Source organism: Mustela nigripes, chromosome 3 (assembly GCF_022355385.1).
Source record: "Mustela nigripes isolate SB6536 chromosome 3, MUSNIG.SB6536, whole genome shotgun sequence".
Classification (NCBI taxonomy): domain Eukaryota; kingdom Metazoa; phylum Chordata; class Mammalia; order Carnivora; family Mustelidae; genus Mustela; species Mustela nigripes.
The window spans coordinates 186,890,961-186,910,154 of record NC_081559.1 but is presented as its reverse complement, the minus strand read 5'-3'; the positions used below and the strand labels follow the sequence as shown (position 1 = coordinate 186,910,154).

Sequence of the window (19,194 nt, the reverse complement as noted above, 5' to 3'; positions counted from 1 at the left end):
AATCATTTTTTAATGTGATAATGGCCTTGTGGTTATGTGTTTTATATTTAAGAGATACATATTAAAATGCCATATTTATGGATCATGTAATAAGATGCCTGGCATTTGCTTTAAAATGAGGGAGGGGAAATAGATGGCAGTGGGACTAAGACAGGATTAGCCTGAGGTCATGCTGCTTTCAGGAGACCATTCTGTCTTCTTTTGGGTCTATTAGAACTTCCCCCATCATTGTTAACATTAAAAAATAAGCGCTTTCCCAGAGCGCGGACGTTACGGCTCGCGCTCGCAGCCAACATGCCGGTGGCCCGGAGCTGGGTTTGTCGCAAGACCTACGTGACCCCTCGGAGGCCCTTCGAGAAGTCGCGGCTCGACCAAGAGCTGAAGCTGATCGGCGAATATGGGCTCCGGAACAAACGTGAGGTGTGGAGGGTCTTCACCTTGGCCAAGATCCGCAAGGCCGCGCGGGAGCTGCTGATGCTGGACGAGAAGGACCCGCGGCGCCTGTTTGAGGGCAATGCCTTGCTTCCGCGACTGGTGCGCATTGGAGCGCTGGACGAGGGCAAGATGAAGCTGGATTATATCCTGGGTCTGAAGATTGAGGATTCCTTGGAGAGGCGTCTGCAGACCCAGGTCTTCAAGCTGGGCTTGGCCAAGTCCATCCACCACGCCCGGGTGCTGATCCGCCAACGCCACGTCAGGGTCCGAAAGCAAGTGGTGAGCATCCGGTCCTTCATCGTCCGCCCGGATTCCCAGAAGCACATTGACTTCTCCACGCGCTCTCCGAATGCGGGTGGCCGCCCAGGGCGTGTGAAGAGGAAGAATGCCAAGAAGGGCCAGGGTGGGGCTGGCGCCCGCGATGACGAAGAGGAGGATCGAGCCTATCCTTCCCATCCGCCCTACCCCCTACCCCCGGGACCCATGGATTGTCTAGTTTCCCAGTCACATAATAAAAGAACCAATGCTTTGGGAAATAAATAAATAAATAAATAAATAAAGCACATTTAATCTGCTCCCAAATAAAAGCTATTTGGGGCAGAATGTTACCAGGCCACGTGGGTCCCCTAGGGATGAGCTATCATCATATCCCTGGTCCCACCCAACAGCAAAAGGACAGCATTTGAGTGACCCTTATTTTCCCCAACTTGTCAACTTCCTTCCAGTCTTGTAAAAGCAAAATAAAACTTAAACGAGGACGCCCTTTTATTGTTACCTGCTAAAATCAGTCTCCAAGCGAATCATTCCTCCCCCTCTCCACATGATTGTCCTTTATTTCTCACTCAGTCAAAAAGCATCTTGACCTACAGCTTCAGCTCCTCCCTCTCTCCCCTCAGCCCTATGCCCCAGGTCGGGACTCCAGGGCCTGAACCACTTTGACCTTTGACCTTCGACCTTCACAGGCAGTGCTGCCTTCTATTTTGCCTCTTGCATGTGTGGACTGTGTCTGGAACCACCCGTCCCATGATCAGGCCAGGAAGAAGAGCAGGTACAAAGGTAGGGAGAGGGTCCCATGCAGAACACAAGCTTGGGTTTAAGCAAATTTTGTTAAGAGATTTACAAAACTGAGAGCCTATCCCATGCCACCTAAGGAGGGACACCCTTCCCAGGCTGCTTCCCTTTCTCTGCAGTGATTTCGGGGCCATATGTCTGGAAGCACGCATTAGGAGGCTAACACTCTCACAGAAGCCAAATAACAGTGGCTTATACAAGACAAGAGGCGATTTCTCACTTGGCAGGAGGTTTTCAGGGAAGGTGGATTTCTCTGCTCCAGGATTTGGTCCAGGAGATCAATCAACCAAGTCTGATGCACAGTTTGATTAAAGGCTTCCCTGAAGTCCTACATTAAGGGGACACACCTGCTTGGGGACCATCACTTTGGGTTCCCTGTTGGATCTCAGTCTTTAGCACATGGCATTCACATTCTGGCAACCCCCGGGACGTGCTGTGCTTTGCACATAATCAAGACTCAATAAATATTAGCCGAATCGATCTAAACATATGGGCCAGCAAATATATGTATATTTGTGTGTATACATGTTTATGCAGAGATCCCTGCCAAAACAACATATGGGAAACTGTGTCATCTACGGAAGAATGTAAAACAAGGGCAGAGCCCGCTGAAAACTGCTCTATTGTTCAACTCATCCTTCCTCCAGTGAACCTCGGGAAATAAACTGTCCACACCTGACGAGGACGTTTTCAGGGCTTCTGTTTGCAGTCATTCCAAAAGAATGTCACACTCGCTCCCCGTTCTCGTACCATCCTTCGGACCACTGTTTTTTGTTTTGTTTTGTTTTTAAGATTTTATTTATTTATTTAACAGGCAGAGATCACAAGCAGGCAGAGAGGCAGGCAGAGAGAGGGAGGAGGAAGCAGGCTCCCCGCTGAGCAGAGAGCCCAATGCTGGGCTCCATCCCAGGACCCTGAGATCATGACCTGAGCCAAAGGCAGAGGCTTTAACCCACGGAGCCACCCAGGCACCTCCTGACCATCGTTTTCAAATCTTTGTGAACCTTCTTCAGCTGCCTGTTTCTCAAATGGCGATGCCCCTGGGGCTGCCATCCCTAATCTCTGGACTCTCCCTGGTAGGCTCTGCCGCTCCTGCGGCCTTGGATGCCATCTTGATGCTCACTTCTCCCCAGTAGATACCAGAACTCGATCATTCCCCCAGAGCTCCGGTTCTGGACCTACGACTGCCCACGGTCATCTCCGCGAGTGCGAGGCCTCGCCACCGCATGGTTCCTGCCTTGAGGAGACTCAACTTCAACTTAACCCCCAGCCCCTCACTGTACCACCGTGACTTCTTGTTCCTGGGATTCCCTGGAACCTGCAAGACGGCTCAGGCTCCCTACTTCCAGGTGTCCACGGGGCTTGTGGGAACTCCTGTTTTCTTGGCACTCCTGTTTTCTTGGCACTCCTGCTCTGTTGCCCAACCCCACTCAAGTAGGGGGAGGAGCGGGTCGGGCTAGGCTGCTCCATGAGCTGGGGTCCAAGAGGGGAAGAAGATCCCAGGCTCATCACCTCACAGCCCCTCCCGGCTCTACAAGTGCCTCCTCTCTGGGCTGGGGTCCCGTGCCTTCCCGCACCGCCCACCCCACACACACACACACTCCATGTCCTGCTGTAGAAAGTGCTCAGGCACTGCAGCCTGCCTGGCAATGAGGCCCTTCACTAAGCTACCAACCAGATGCGGGGTGTTGGACAAGTTACTTCACCTCTCTGTGCCTCAGTTTCCCTGTCTGCAGAGTGAGGAGGGTCACGGTACTGCCCTATGGGATTGCAGTGAGGAATAAATAAGTCCATATTTGTATAGCCTCTAGAACCATGCCTGACACATAGCAGACAATTCCACTGTGTGTAAGTAAGTAGGCAACAGAAAAAGCACACAGGAATTTATCAAATGATAAAAAAATGGAGGAATGAATGCACCCCAGCCTAATCACAGCACCACCATGTCCACACTGTGAGACCTAACCCCTTCATACTCCAGGTGTGACCTGAGGTCCAGGAGATTCCCTGGGAGCAGAATCTCAGGCCATAGCCCAAGACCTGTTAATCACAACATGCATTCCAGCATGATTCCCAGGGGATTCACCGGCACATTGAAGGTGGAGAGAGCATCCCTGACACCTGACACGGCTCCTTGTCATTCCCCTCACTGTATCCCCAGATTTCCAGCTTGGTGCTTGGAATATCTAAGAGGCCATAGCCTAGGGATTCAGATAGACCGTGACTGTTACAGATAAAGGAAAAGAGCCCAGAGACGTTAAACAACTTACCCACCAGCACATAGAGTATAACTTGAGCCCAACTCTGCTCTCGGCCTTTCTCTCTTTTCTTTTCTTTTCTTTCTTTTTTTTTTTTTTTAAAGATTGTATTTATTTATTTGACAGAGATCACAAATAGGCAGAGAGGCAGGCAGAGAGAGAGGGGGAAGCAGGCTCCCCGCTGAGCAGAGAGTCCGATGCAGGGCTCGATCCCAGGACCCTGAGATCATGACCTGAGCCGAAGGCAGAGGCTTAACCCACTGAGCCACCCAGGTGCCCCCACTTCACGTGTTTAAAGGCCACTGTTACTCATATTTCTATGAACTGAGAACTCTCTAGGCATACCGTTCTCTCTTCTTTTGGGTTGCTAGTATTCTCCCATATTCATCTGGAGGAGTTTATATAGATATTGAGGAAATTAGCCCTTTGTCCGCATCTCACATGTGGGAAACACTTTTCCCCCAGCCATGTCTGTTGCTTATCTTTCATCTTTATAATAATTTTTGCAAGGCAGAAATTTTTAATTTTATATCATGTGTATCTACCTTCTTTTCTTATATGGAGTCTGGATTTTTGTGTCATGTTTAAAAAAGACAAAGTCCTTCCCCATTTGGATATTATTTAAGTAAAATCTCCCATGGCTTCTTTTAATACTTTTATGGTGGGTTTTTTTAAAATGTAGATCTTTGCTCCATCTGGAATTTATTTTGGTAGAAGAATCTAAGAAGGGATCTAAACTTTGTTTTAGATAGCTACCATTTGTCTAAACATAACAGCACTTATTAAATAATCTCCTTTTCCAGCACTGATTTGAAATGTTCTCTTAATCACAAACTAAATTTCTATGTATATTTGAGTATTTTTCCAGCTGTTTCACACTGTTTCATTGGTCTAGCTACTCACGCATCATTACCAAACTGTTTAGTTTATTTTAGCCTTATAATATAGCTAATATCTTTCAGACCTAGACCACCTTTTATTTCTCAGAATTTGACTATTCTTATCTGTTTCTTTTCCCGTAGCATTTCAGCATGTTTAATTCCAGAAAAATCCTTATTTTTAATTGAAATTATGTTACAAATTTAATTTAGATATTAATTTAGAGATAGTTGGCATATGCGTAGTACGGGTCTTCCTCTCTCATGAATATATTTTTTCATTTATTCATTGTTTGTATTTCTTAGTAACATCCTCAAATCTTATTCATATACATTGTATACATAATTTGGTAAGTATGTTACATGGGATCTGTTTGCTGCTATCATAAATGGACTTTTTTTCATTATATTTTTCTGTTTATTACATTGAAAAGTACTTTGTTACCCAAACAACTAACTGCAATCTGTCGTTTGCAATTTTTTCTTTTTAAATTACTTTTTATTTTTAAGAGAGAGAGCACATGAGCGGGCGTTGGGGCAGAGGGGGAAGAGAGAGAGAATCTCAAGCCAGCTCTGCATTGAGTACAGAACCTGACTCCAGGTTTGATCTCACGACCCAGATCATGACCTGAGCTGAAAACAAGAAATCAGATGCTTAAGCAACTGAGTCACCCAGTCACCCTGTTAGCAATGTTTTTTAATTGAATAACCTGGATGTTGTGAGTATAAAGTCATATCTATAAGTACATCTCATTGTTGTTTCCTCCTTCCTTCTTTCTAATCCCATCAGCCGTGCCTTGCGCCATTGTCTAGTAGTGATAAACATCGTGGGCATGTCATGATCCTAACTTTAAAGAAGACTGCTTCCTGGGGTTCCATGGTTAAGCACACGTGTCTGTGGATGTGTGTGTTCCCACTCCCCCACGCTGCCCTGTGTGTGTCCATTGCTTCCACTGCTGGGATTGGCGAAGGGTGGCTCTAGGAAACTGGGGGAGAGCAGAACCAACCCAGAAAATAAGGCAGGCAGGCAGGGTCTGTGGCTCCAACCTGGGTACCCTCAGAGATGCCTCCTCCTCTCACTCCATCCCTTGAGCTCTCTGACACACCCGCCTCCCGACGGTGGCTCCCCTGGCCCCCAGGATCTTGTCCTCATCTCAAAGTTCACCAGAACTAAGAGTCTAGTCTCGCCCCTGCCCGTGTTCCTCCTGAGCCTCTCATTTCTCATCTGCAAACTCAGCAAATACTCATTTGTTCTGCCTACCTCCTCAGCTGGCCATGAAAACCACTTCTGGAAATAGCAGTGCAAGCAGGACGAGCAGGCCACTGGTCCTCCGGCCACACAAACTGTACTCACAATGATGACTTCAGCTCTTCAGCCAATGGAACCTGAAAGGGGCCGTGTGTCTGGAGAGAGATGCTATCGGGGTGACCCAACAAGCACAGAGGACCGGGGATGAGCCACCCTGGTTCATCAGTTCTGGCTCTCAGCCCCCAGAGCAGAGCCCTGTTCTTCACAGGAAAGGAAAATAAATGGCATTGGCATCTCTGACTAGCGTGCTGGGGACTTTGAGGGCAGAACTGCCATGGGCAAGCATATCTGCGGCCACGGTCAAGGCCTGTCTGTGCGCCCTGCCAGCTGGCCAGTCCCAGCACCAGGAGACGGTTTCTGCAGGGCAAAGGACCAGTCCCTTAAAATCGAGACAGCCTCTTCCAACCTCCAAAAACATGTTTCAAAATGTAACCGCAAACAACAAATGAGGAGGGGGGGGGAGTTTTACCCCAATTATGAATGTAAAGGACACTGTCCTTGAATAAACTGAAATGCAATCATTAAAGTTGTCAATGGATAAATGGACAAGGACATGAACAATTTCCAAGAGAAACAGCCAAGAAACATGAGTTTATTTTTCCTGCTTTCTTTTTATTTATTCATAGTTTCTCGGTGTTCTGAAAAGAACAGTGATATTATTTTGGCAATCAGAAAAGAATTATTTTATCAATCCAGACAGCTTTTTCGGGAAAGGCCTAAAGCTTCTTCCTCGCTGTCATGTTCAACAAGACAGCACCCGATGTGCATGTAAAGCATCAGAGGCCGACAGATCCTTGTTGGCACATAGATCAGGAGCCACCCCAGGCTCAGACGGGAGGGCTGTGAGCGGGGGCACAACAGGGAATAGCAGACCCAGAAACGTGAAGGCAAAGAAAGGAGGTTGGGGTCTGGGATCTACTGTCAGATGTCCTAAGTTTTAGGTGCCAGCCTGGCTACTTAGCTGCTGTGTGACCTTGGAAAAGGCTCATTCTGGAGCAGGAAGGAGCAACATCAGATGGGATTTGGGTTCCATTCTACAGAGCTTACTGTGTGGCCTTGGGTGAGTCATGTCACCCCTGCATCCCAGATGGTCTCTGAAGCTTCTTCCAAACCAGATATTCTGAGTCTTGTTCTTAAACCGTCCTGTTGACCTGCTCGGGGCTCAGCAAGGTTACAGCTCATTCTCCTAGTGACCGCCCTCACTCAGGGGGCAAACCAGTGACATGGCACCTTGTGGAGGTGCTATAGCTCAGAGCTGAGACTCTGAGGGGAGGAGGCTCTCTGCCATGGGACAACACCCCCCCTTCCCCAAGGAAGTGACTTCTTGTTTGGACCTCCATGGAGATAGGTCTCCATGGAGACAAGGGACAAAGCAAGAGAGTATTGAAAAGCCTTCCTTCAGGAAAAGACTCCTCCCCTCCCCAGGGAGCTCACACTCCAATGACGCAGTTCCCTAGATCCACAGAAACCAAAAGGATTTCCCATCCCAGAGGCCTCTGGGCCATTCTGGGGAAAGGAAATGGGGCCAGGCAGCCCTCCTGACGCCCTATGGAACTAGTCCAACCCCAGTGTCACCCTGCTACACCCAGGCAGCTTTCGTCTGGTCGGCTGCAGATCCCTCCTCTCCTGCAGGTACCTGCTTGTCCTTTGGATACAAGAGGAATTTTCCATTATCCCTGCCATGGGAGCCAAACCCTTAAGCACCAGAGGACAAAACCTCACAAAGAAAGCCTGGAATGGATCATCTCTTCTCTTGGTGGGGCTCAGACTGACGCCACACACCCACTCAAACCCGGGGGGACTCATGCCTGCGATGGTGTCTCCAACACACCATCCTGACTCAGGGCCAGTGCCCGTGTTAGGCCAATCCCCAGATCGGCCAAGTCGTCCTGTTCAATGTTCTTCTTGCTCCAACCTTCTGCACTACTGAGCCCTCCCTTAGTGCCCTGCCCCTTCACATGCCCAGGGCCCCTGCATTACCATGGGGACAGTGTGGGTATTAGAATCTTTGGTACAAATGCCAGTGCGGTCTCTGACTATCTGGAGGTTGTTAGGCAAGGCCTGTGATCATCTGAGTCTCCATTTACTCATCTGTAATGTGGGAACAATGAAAACCAAACCATGGAGTTTTATGTACCCATCCAATGTCCCCTGAGCACTTCCTCAAGTGCCAAGCACTCTTTCAGGTAAAGAGGAGGTAAAAAAACATTGCTGGAGCCAAACTGTCTTGGATTCATGAGACCTAACAGAGGTGACCCTTGAGAAGTGCCTTAGGCATCCATCACTAACTACGATAAAATAGCTTGTGTTACACCCACGCTCCTTCAGAGAACAGCTATGGAATCTGGATAAAAATACCAAAACAGCATTGTTTGAGAGCATAACACAATGGCTCTCCAATGAACATACGTAAGAGAACACGTAAAGTCTGTTTTCTGTTTTCATCACCAGAGATCTGGACTCAGTAGGTCAGGTTCCGGGCTCATGAATTTGCTTTTCTAAAAAGTTCACAGATGATGCCAATGTTCTCTCAAGACCACTCTAAGTATACTGGCAGAGAAGAAGTCCCAAGGCACCCCAGATCTGAGAGTTCACCCTGCTGGAGAGAGAGAAATACCCCTGGTAAGCCTGATATTCCATATTGCTTTCCCCCTGGAGGAGGCTGCCGATTTTTCAGCCCCGGGGAGCTGAACAACCATCTAGAATGCAGACGAGTTTTCACCATTGTCGCAGCACTTCAGAAACAAAAGCATGGGAGCTCAGGGCTACCGCAGTGGTCAGGGTTTGAGGATCCAACATCCAGGGTCCAGTGTCTTTCCCTAAAGACATTTTCCAATTGCAATTCCCTCCTACCCAGGCCACATTGCTGTGGGACACCCATCTGGTTCTTTGAGCTCTGAGGGTCCACTTACTTGGGGTTCATGTTCACACGTGCACAACCCTGAGGTACAGTGGATTTAAAGCCTCATGAGATAAAACTTGAGTCACACTAAGACAGAAGCCACTGGAGAAATTATGCCCCTGGGAAAGGTAGTGAGATGCAGCCTACCTGGTTTGTGGAGGGCACAGTCCTGTGAATCAAGCAAGCGCTTTCATCTACTGGTGGCTAGGGCAGTGTTGCCTTTTCATGTGTCTTATAATAATAAGAGCAAACAGGGGAGCTTGGTTGGCTCAGTGGTTGGGCTTCCAGCTCTTTGACTTTGGCTCAGGTCATGATCTCAGGATCCTGGGATTGAGCCCCTAATCCTACTCCATGTTCAGCAGGGAGTCTGCTTGGGATTTTCTCTCTCCCTTTCCCTCTGCTCCCTGCTCATGCTCTCTCTCTCTAAATAAAAAAAAAATCTTAAAAAAAGCAATAGTGAATATTTAGTTCTTACTCTGTTCTAATTAATGCACAGAGTAACCCATGGAATCCTCATAATAATCCTACAAGACAGGCAACAGTATTGGCCCCCATTTTTTTGGATAGGGAAACTGAGGCACACAGAGCATTTTAAGAACTTGCCCAAGGGGTCACAGCCAGCAAGCAGGCTACCTGGGCACTCTTGCTGCAGCATCTGCCTTCCTGAGCCTGTACAAAGCCTCTCAGCCTCACTTTCACTTCTTTATGTATCGCAGTTTAGGAAGGGTTTACACATCTGTCTTATCACCTGAGCCTAAAGACCGATCCTGCAACACACAGGTGAGGAACATAACGGTGTCTCATTTTGCAGGTGGGAAAATTGAGACCCAGGGACTCTGAGGAAACTTCCAAAAACCCCAAAAGCTAGCAAGCCACAGAATCGGTACCAGAATTTAAGACTTACATTAATTAAAGGAACTTTATTATCATGAGCCGGGTACCATGCTGAAAATGTCACATGTGCCATCCGTACCCTTTATAGCAAGCCCATGAGGTAATTAGTAGCTCCCTCCTTTAGAGAGGCCAAAACCAAAATGCCAAGGGGTGTAGCAAGGTCACAGCACAAAAAAAGCAGAGCTGATCTTTTTGGTAACAGCTTTATTGAGACATAACTCAAACACCATAAAATTCATCTACTTAAATGTATAATTCAGTGCTTTTTAAATATATTCACAGAGTTATGCAACCATCACCACAATTAATTTTGGAATATTTTAATCCCCAGAGCTGGGGTTTGTCCTTGGATCTATCTAACTCCAAAGTTATGCCCTTAATCACCACATGTTATGGGCGCCAAAATCCCAGGTCCACGCTTTAGCCGTGATACAGCCTGATACAGAGGGTAAACAACCACCCCACAGCCTGAGATCCCGTCACATCACTCTGGATATAGAAATCCCTAAGAATGGTATGGAGGGGTCACCCAAGCCCCCAAGAGCTGAACTGAAACCAAGGCCAATGCCTCACTCGTGTTTGTAAAGCTGATGCTCAGCCCATCACTCTTCACAGAAAGGGGCTCCTGCCAGGCTGATGGAGCTGACGCCAGAAGTAGAGAGAAGCAGGTCACAAAGATGAGGGGCCAGGCATGGTACAAGTCAGTGACGTGTTCATTGGTAGGACAGTGGTCAAGAGGAGATGTGAAAGGTTAAGTGTCTGCCTTCGGCTCAGGTCATAATCCCAGGGTTCTGGGATCAAGCCCTGCCTGGGTCTCCCTGCTCAGTGGGGAGTCTGCCTTTCCTCCTCTCCCTGCTTGTGCTTATGAATAAATAAATTTTAAAAATATATATCTTTAAAAAAAATACTATTCTTAAAAAAAAAAAAAAAAAAAGGAGATGTGGAGAGGGAATAAAATACTGAATCTTGGGGTTCCTGGGTGGTTCAGTCAGTTAAGCCTCTGCCTTTAGCTCAGGTCACAATCCCAATGTCCTGGGATAGAGTCCCACATCAGGTTCCCTGCTCAGCAGAGAACCGGCTTCTCCCTATGCCCCTTCCCCTGCTCCTGCTCTCTCTTTCTCTCTCTCTCTGTCAAATAAATAAATAACATCTTTTAAAAAAAAAAATACTGAATAGGGGCGCCTGGGTGGCTCAGTTGGTTGAGCGACTGCCTTCGGCTCAGGTCACGATCCTGGAATCCTGGGATCAAGTCCCATGTTGGGCTCCCTGCTCAGCAGGGAGTCTGCTTCTCCCGCTGACCTCTCTCCTCTCTGTTCTGTCCCTCTCTCTCTCAAATAAATAAATAAATAAAATCTTTAAAATAAATACTGAATCTTGTGCATTCATTTATTCATTTATTCAATATACACCTTCGGAGTACTTACTATATACTGAGTACTGGATTAGGCATTGGGGTGACAGAGATACTTGCCTTCCAGTTGTTCACGGTCAGTGGGAAGGACAGAAAACAATTTACTATAAGGCATTTAGCTGTTCATTCCATAAACAAATACTGAATATTGTGTCAGACACTGTCTGTCCTAGGTACTATGGATCCAGCACTGACCAAGCCTGGCACAGTGGCCAACTATCCCCCAATACCTTTCTACCCTCCTTCCACAGCAAGACTACATTTCCCAGCCTCCTAGCAGCCAGGTCTGGCCATGTGACTGAGCTCCAGCCAATAGGAAGCAGAATGGCCAAAGGTACAGGAAGTGATGTGTGCTGCCACCAGGTTAGGACATTACAGGGAGGGTCATGGCCCTTCTTCCATTTCTTCCTCCATTCCACGGCTGAGTGTGAATATGGCCAAAAGCCCAAATGCATCATGGACAAGCAGTACCCAGGGTTGACAGAGCCATGAGAGAGCCTGCATCCCTGCGCCATATCAGCCTCAAACAGCCTGCATGAGAGAGGAGCACATCTCTTCTTTAAGCCATTAATAGTTTGGTTTCTGCATCAGAAGCCAACCTGACGTTCTGTCACAAAGAGAACACAGCCTTGGCTCCACAAGGCAGGGTGTGGAAGGGAAGAATAAAGAGCCTCTGTTTCAGAAGACTAAAGGAAAACAGCATGATTAGCAGCAGAGAACCAAGATCCCCTTTGAAGCTGACAGAGCATCCAAGCAAGAGGAGAGGATGTGTTCATCTTGAATTTGCCCTGCACCTATTCTTAACTCTTCCCAGGACGGGTGGGAATATTTAGGGCTCCGAGAACATTGTATCACAGATTTGTATTTTTTTTTTAACATGTTTGTGAGTGTGTGAGAGGGGGCAGTAGAGGTGAGGAAGGCAAAAAGTGAATGCCCAGGGTTCACAAGGACAGGGAGGCTCGCCCTGTCGCATGGTCTCTGGGCTGCTGGTCTAAGTCCACTGTGTCTCTTTGGTTTGGGGGAGGGGGGGACTAAAGGCTCTGGGAATGCTGAGCATTTCTGTAGAGGGCCTGTTTACAGAGATGGAATATCTTGCAGGTGGCTGTTTGCATCAGAGATCTCCAGAATCTAAAGATTCATTTATGGTTGTGGTTCTCAGGGGCAAAGGCCAAACTGCAGGTTTTCAAGGATCTCCTTGACCTGGGCCTCGTATGGCTCCCAATATGGTTCTCTAGAAGAGACTTTTCGCAGGTTCCCAAATACCATCATGCTGGTCCTCTGCCTATAAGGAGCACCTCTCACCTCCACATGACTAACTCTCCCTTCTCCTGACTAAACCCTCACAGAATTTCCTACTACACTTGCAGAAATATCCACATCCCTTCTCTAGTCCATGCACCTCTCCAACCTCCGATCCTTCCACTCTCCCTCCTCTGCTGGCTCACCACACGCCCAACACTCATTCCTGCCTCAGGGCCTTTGCATGTGCAATTCCCCCTGTCTCAAAGTCTGTTCCTCCAAATCCTTGCAAGACTGACTCTCTCTTAACCTTCAGGCCTGTCCTGATTACACAGTTTAAAGTAGATCCATCTGCCGTAGGCATCCTGCCCTAGGCACGATTGATTGTATCAACCTGCTTGACTTTCTTTGTAATACTTATTTTGTCCCAGTGTTGCTCTTCATTACCAGTTCACTTACATTGCTGTCTGACTCCTCCTACTTAGTAAACATAAACCCTCCCACTTAGTAAACATAAACTGGGCGAGAGCAGCCTTTTCAGCCTTATTCTGCATTACCTGGGTGTCTCTGGCACCTGGCAGCACCCATGTCCCCAGAGCAAGGCTATATTTGCTGAGTAAATGACTGAGCAGCTCAATTTAGGTGGCATCATTCACAGAGACTTCAATGATTCCCTGAGCTGGAAATAATCTCCCTCCTCTAAAAGGCAAAGCCGTGTTCTCTGCCTCACTTAACGTCCCCAGCACCGTCTGTCTGTGCTGTGATTATTTATAGCTTTTCTCTCCCCTACCAGTCCCTAGGCTCCTTGATCTGGCTGCACGCCTAATTCATCTCCGTACTCCGCCTCCTCCCAGCCTTCCCGAAGTGCGTTGTACCCTGTCGGTGCTCCATCAGGGTTCATCAGGGCTGAGTGAGCGCTGTCGACTGTCGTCACAGACAACCCAGAATAATCTGGAATTCCACGTCTCCGCATACCAAGCACCCTGCTCATCGCTCTATTCAAAATGACGAGGAATTTATGTGAATATGATTTCCAAAGATGAATATTGCAGGGCCATAGAATTGAGTAAACATGGGGCTTCGCTGGCAGGGTGCTCTGATGGTAATTTTCTCCCCACATTCAGCATAATTGGATGGCTGCATCTGGGTTGTTTGGCACCAACTCTCTTCAAAGGAGAGTGAGTGCAGAGAAAGTAAAAATGAAATGCAACAATCTTATTAGGAGAATGGAAAAATGACAAATGTTGCAGGTCTCTCTAAGGAAGCAATGCAAAGAGGAGGCTCTTTTCCGACCTGATTTCCACTTTAGCCTAAGGGGCTTCAAGGGCTGTGACTTTGTTTCTTGTCTCACAGGTTTCTACCAGCAGGCTTGAGGCTCTGGGAGCTGCTCTGCATTTTGCTGGTGCATTCCATTATGCTTTCTATATGTATATAAGATCTTACCAGTTGTTACCCAGTCAGGGATGGATTTGGGAAATGTTTTTTTTTCCCCCAGTGTTGTAAACACAACCCCCTCTGGTACCCACTCCCCTAAATTCCCACTCTTCCCAGACCCTCACAGGCATGCTCCTGCCAGACCCCATCACAGGGTTCCAAACAGGTCATCTTGCTTTACAGCCATTTGCACCTGTGGCTTCTACTGCCTGGGAATGGTGTCCACGGACCACCTCTTCCCCCTTCCACCCACCAGGCAATTTCATGCGTAAGGTCAACTCCAACCATCCCCGCTCAGTGTAGCCTTCTCAGAGTGATGAGTCTCTCCTTCGTGCCTTTGCTAGATGTTGTTCTTGCCTTCACCCTGTGAGCTGTCTGTGTCTATCTGCCTCCCCACCAGATTCTGAGGTCCCCGTGACAGGGCCTGACACTTGGTTATCTTTCTAGCCCTCATGCCTAGTACAGTCCTGGAACATAGTAGATGCCCACAGAATATAGGACACTAATCAAAGTCCTGATGGCCGCCCAGGTTGGCAGAGTTGCTCAATGCATATGTCTTTCACCACACTGCCTGGATTCAAACCCAGGATCCTCATTGGTTAGACAGGCAACCTTGACCTTGACCTTGACCAAATTATATGAAATCATTTCCTCGTCCCTAAATTAGAGGTGATGATGATGGTAATAGCGATACCATCATATGGATGCTTCTGGAATGAGATAGTAATACAGTGTGTTGTGCACCATGACCCATGGTGTCTCTGCTGTTACGGACAATAAATAATCTATCCATTATCAGTCATTTCTACTTATCTCCTCAGTAACTAACACAATTGCTGAGAGACTCGGATGATACATGCATAATACATGAAATTGCTTATAAGGAAGAAAAACATTACACAAATATTATCCCCATGTCATGATACATCATGAGCTACTCGTTCTTGTCACCTATGTCTGCCATCCTTCTCTGCTTTATTTAGAAATTGATGTGAATAAGTTGCTCTCTCCAAATAAATCCAAGAACATAGAAATATTGGCATTTGAATGAAAAATAAAATAATCATTTCTAAATTAGGCCAAGTACTCTAGGAAAATTTATTCATCTAACCCCTTGGGTTAAGATTGGGATGTTCTGGCTTTGGTGTCTAGTGGTGCCATTATTAATTCTATGCTCCCTGCTTCCTGTCCTGTGAACCATCACCTCTAGTGACCCTCTACCACAGTCTGTAGGGTTGGAGAGCACTGAGGATGCATTTTCTCCAGTTCCTATCCAAATAACACCTGTACAAGTTTTGCCATATCTGCTTAATGGTTTTTTCCTTTGTTTTGACTCACTTATCAAATTTAAATAAATTTATTAACAAGAGTAGTTGCTATAGAAAATGGAAAGTGTATGCCGTAGGTAAAAAGTAACAACAAAACAACAAGACTACAGTAAAAAAAGAAACACTGGTATTGAATTCCAGCTAAATACCATTGCCTGCCTGATACTATCTCCATTCTTTGTTCGAGAAGATTAGGATGAGTCAGAAGGGTGTTACGCCCAACTAACTCCAAACTAAAACTCTTTCCATATTGTTACAAGAAGGAATAAAGGAAAAAGAAGTGATCTCTCCCATTCTGTGTTTTAAGGTCAGTTAATTCCATTTTAACGCACCACCTAAAACCAGCCCAGACATTCTAAAGGCGGGTGTTACAAGTAGTAGACAGGCAGCCCCCGGGAACAATGCCCAGGTGCCGGAAGCCATTCTCATGGACTAAATGGCGTTGAGTATCAACCCCAGCCCCAGCACAGTCTCAGCAGGTCCTACTGATTCTGCCCTATCAGATCTCTTGAATCCCTCCCTCATCGCCATCCGCTGCAGGATCATCTTGGTTTGGGTCCTCCTCTGTCTCTCTGTCCTCCTGGTCTCTCTGCTATGTGCCTGCCAAATCAAGAGCCTAATAAATGATCACTGGATAGATGAGCCTATATTTTTAAAGACCCAAATATAAATCACCATTCATAGGCACGGATGGCATTTTGAAATCAAGCCAGAGTGAGGACAAATCTGCAAATCTGGAAACGAGGAAGGCCCTGGTCCATGAAGTAAAGCTGGGAGTTCTCTGGAGCTCTAGCCGACTGTCAGGGAGAGGTGAAACATCCTTCCCAAACTGAGGTAGAGCCCCTGCCACCTTGACCTTGCTGGTCACCCAGGGAGCTCCTGCTCCGTGTCCTTAACATGTTAAGTTCTGCGGGGCTTTGAACTGTATCTGTACCTCTTTCCCATGAGACTGTGGGTTCCTGGAGGAGCAGGAATGTGTCTCAGTCAGTCTCTACGTCCCCAGGGCTTAGTGCATGGAAGGAATGCCCCGTCGACTGCTGGATGAAGTGAGCTGCCGAAGTCAGTGGGTCGTGATTTCGTCTCACCTGCCCCCAGTCAGGGCCTCCTCTGCCAAAGCCAGCAGATCCCTGTCACACTTCCAAGGCCTGAATATATCCCTGTGTGGCTTGTAAGCAAGATAATTTGTTTCTTGTTGGGAGATCTTGTCAGCCTCTTTTCTATGGAGGAACAGTTTAAGAAAAAAAAAAAATCTTGGCAGAAAACAAATCCAGCTGGAAAGCAACGTGGAGGCAGGTGAGGCAAGAATCCGAAAGGGGGATCCTCTAGCAACCTTGTACCTGTGTCTCCAGAAACTCAGTGCAACTGTAACTACGGGTCCTTACCACTTGCCTCTGCCAACAGTATAATTAAATCAGCTTTGTCGGTGACTGCTGGCCTCTGGGGCCCTTGCAGAGGGGAAACCATTCCCGAAAGTAAGTGCAGCCAGGACCTATCCTTTGCTACCCTCCGCCTAGGCTTTTTTTTCCCCCACTACTATTTCATGAGCACTGTGTGTCATAAGTTCTAAGATGAATGCATTAGTAATCCCAGTTTTGCAATGGCAGGACTGAGGCTCAGAGAAGTCAAGTGCCTTGCCAAAGGTCACACAGCAATCAGCACATTGGCTTTCACAGCATCCATACCACTGTCCTTAGCCATTATACACACTGCCCATGCTCCACTCAGACAACCAGCCTTCCCAAGTCAGGATCCTTCTTTTCTGAAGGGATCAGTATAACCACTCTCAGACCACAGTCTTCACAGGGAGGGTGCTCTAAAAACAAGAGGATGGCAAACCATCCCCCAATCTGTAAACATGTGACAGAGCAGATGTAAGAGCTGCCAGTCAGATACTCTCTACCACTGCCAAGGGGTCACAAAAACAGAGCGTTTATTGAGCATTTAGGTAGTACTCTATTGTTCTCAACAATTTCATGACATGGATCTTATCATCCCCAGTATTCAGATGAAAAACCCAGAGAGATATAGTTGCTTGCTAAAAGTCACAGAAGGGAGAGTGGAGTAGCTAGGATCTCATTAATTGAGGAAATCTCTACCGAGTGCCTTCCCTGAGCAGGTGCCATTCTAGGGACCAGGGAAAACAGTCAACAAAATAGTCAGAAACCTCCTATGTCTGTGCTCTTTATCTTATCCATGTGCCCAGGATAATGGTGATGATGACAGTGATGAAGACAACTTTGTCTCCTGCTGTTAACTGAGCACCTACTATGTGGCAGGTCTCAGTCCTCTCAACCATAAAATCAGGTCAGTATTGTCCACCTTCTGGCCTAAAGTAGGAGCAACTTGTCTCATTTAATTCTCAGAAAAATCTGATGCAGCCCCATGACCATGCCCATTTCACAGACGGCCAAAGCAAGGCGAGTCAGATAAGACACTTGCCCCTCCCTGATCCCTGAGTCCCAATGCTCCCAGTCATGCAAAGCCCAGCTCAAATGACCTCTTACCCAAGAGACCTTCTCTGACCCAGCCCGGCTCCCTCTGGCTCCTATAGATTCTTATAATGGCCATTGTCAGAACACTCAAGAGATAGGCATCTGAAAGCAGAGAAAAATAAAAATGTATTATTAGGTAATGCTCATGAATGCTATCACCAGGTCTAGGCCAGAGCTGTGGCTCCCTTTTCACAGTCCCCCCACCCTCACCAACTGGAAGAGGTTTCAGGATCTCAGAGCTGCAACCTCAGTACCTCCTTTCTTGGAAAGATAATTGAGGTTTTATCAGGGTGGATGCACGGAGCCAAATTTGGGTGGCATTACTTGGAAAGGGGCCTGGTCTATTTGACACATTCATTACCAGCGAAGAATTAGATGTGGCCATCACCAAAGAACAGTGCTCATCACGACCATAAACTCTGGGCTGTTCTCACCTACCCTTGAAACACCAGCGAACCAAACGCTGAAACGTGGCTAAGCCAGGATGAGCTTCAGGGGCCCCACTGAGCCCATCCACAGGACCGAGGGAGTGGGCCCTCCAGGTCTTTGCACACGATGTTCCTTTCACCTAGTCTCTTCACCTGGTGAACTCCTGTGACTCTTTCAAAACCCAGATTACAGACCATCTGTCCTGTGAATTCTCCCAGAGGCAGGTTCAGACCCACCTTACTCTGTGTTTCCGATACACCTTATTTATGAGTTCACTGACATATCTGTTTTATGTATGATTATTAACTTTTGCATTCAGAGATACATGTTTATATCTCTTTTTAGGCTGTGAATTCCACAAGGACTTGGATCCTTTATCCCTGCAGTAAATTTATCCATCAAAGGCTTAGCTCAAATGGTACTTCCTCTGTGAAGCCTTCCTAGATTTCACTGCCTCCCCCCTCTGTAGCACTGTGCACAATTCTCCACCACAGCATTTGAACCTGGTGTGTGCATGCGTGCATGTGTGTGTGTAAAATCTGGTGCTCCCTTTTGGTTGTGACCTCCTCAAGGGCATGACTGTTTTGTGATTTTTTTTCTACATTCCAGACTCCTCACCCAATTCCTGACCTGTAGCAAATGTTCATAATTTGTACGAGGCTAATAAATCCTGAGGCCCATGTGGCTTACTTCTGGGTGCAGTGAAATTGAAAGGACCACAGACCAGCAACCAACACAAGGAGGATGGAATTGCATTCTTTGCCCTGTTATCTTTTTTTTTTTTAAGATTTTATTTATTTATTTATTTGCAGAGAGATCGACAGAGTCAGAGAGCACAAGCCAGGGGTGGGGGTCGCAGAGAGAAAGGAAGAAGCAGGAGCCCACTATGGGGCTCGATCCCAGAACCCCAAGATCATGACCACAACTGAAGGCGGACGCTTAACCAACGGAGCCACCCAGGTGCCCGCTTTGGCCCATTATCTCGAAGAACACGGAAGGGGATGTAACATGTAATTCATAATGATGCTTCCTGAACTCCTTTCCTCTCCCCCCACCACTTCTCTTCTACTCTGGGATTGCGCTGGAGCCTGTGGCTGCCACCCCCACTGTCCTT

General features: G+C 47.2%; 1 protein-coding gene across 1 annotated transcript; it reads left to right on the top strand.

The window, feature by feature from the left end:
* The first annotated feature begins 287 nt into the window (after positions 1–287).
* LOC132014600 (small ribosomal subunit protein uS4-like) lies at positions 288–13,770 on the top strand. The gene is made up of 2 exons (XM_059395528.1): positions 288–925; positions 13,751–13,770. The coding sequence occupies exons 1-2, from the start codon at positions 295–297 to the stop codon at positions 13,768–13,770; spliced, it is 651 nt and encodes a 216-aa protein (XP_059251511.1). The 5' UTR covers positions 288–294.
* Positions 13,771–19,194: the final 5,424 nt, after the last annotated feature.

What these genes read in the sequence shown, in the direction of transcription:
- LOC132014600 (XM_059395528.1), top strand. Translation starts at nt 295, where the DNA reads ATGCCGGTGGCCCGGAGCTGGGTTTGTCGCAAGACCTACGTGACCCCT. An exon ending in ACCCCCGGGACCCATGGATT is followed by an intron (nt 926 to 13,750) that starts GTCTAGTTTCCC and finishes CTTGTCTCACAG; the next exon opens with GTTTCTACCAGCAGGCTTGA.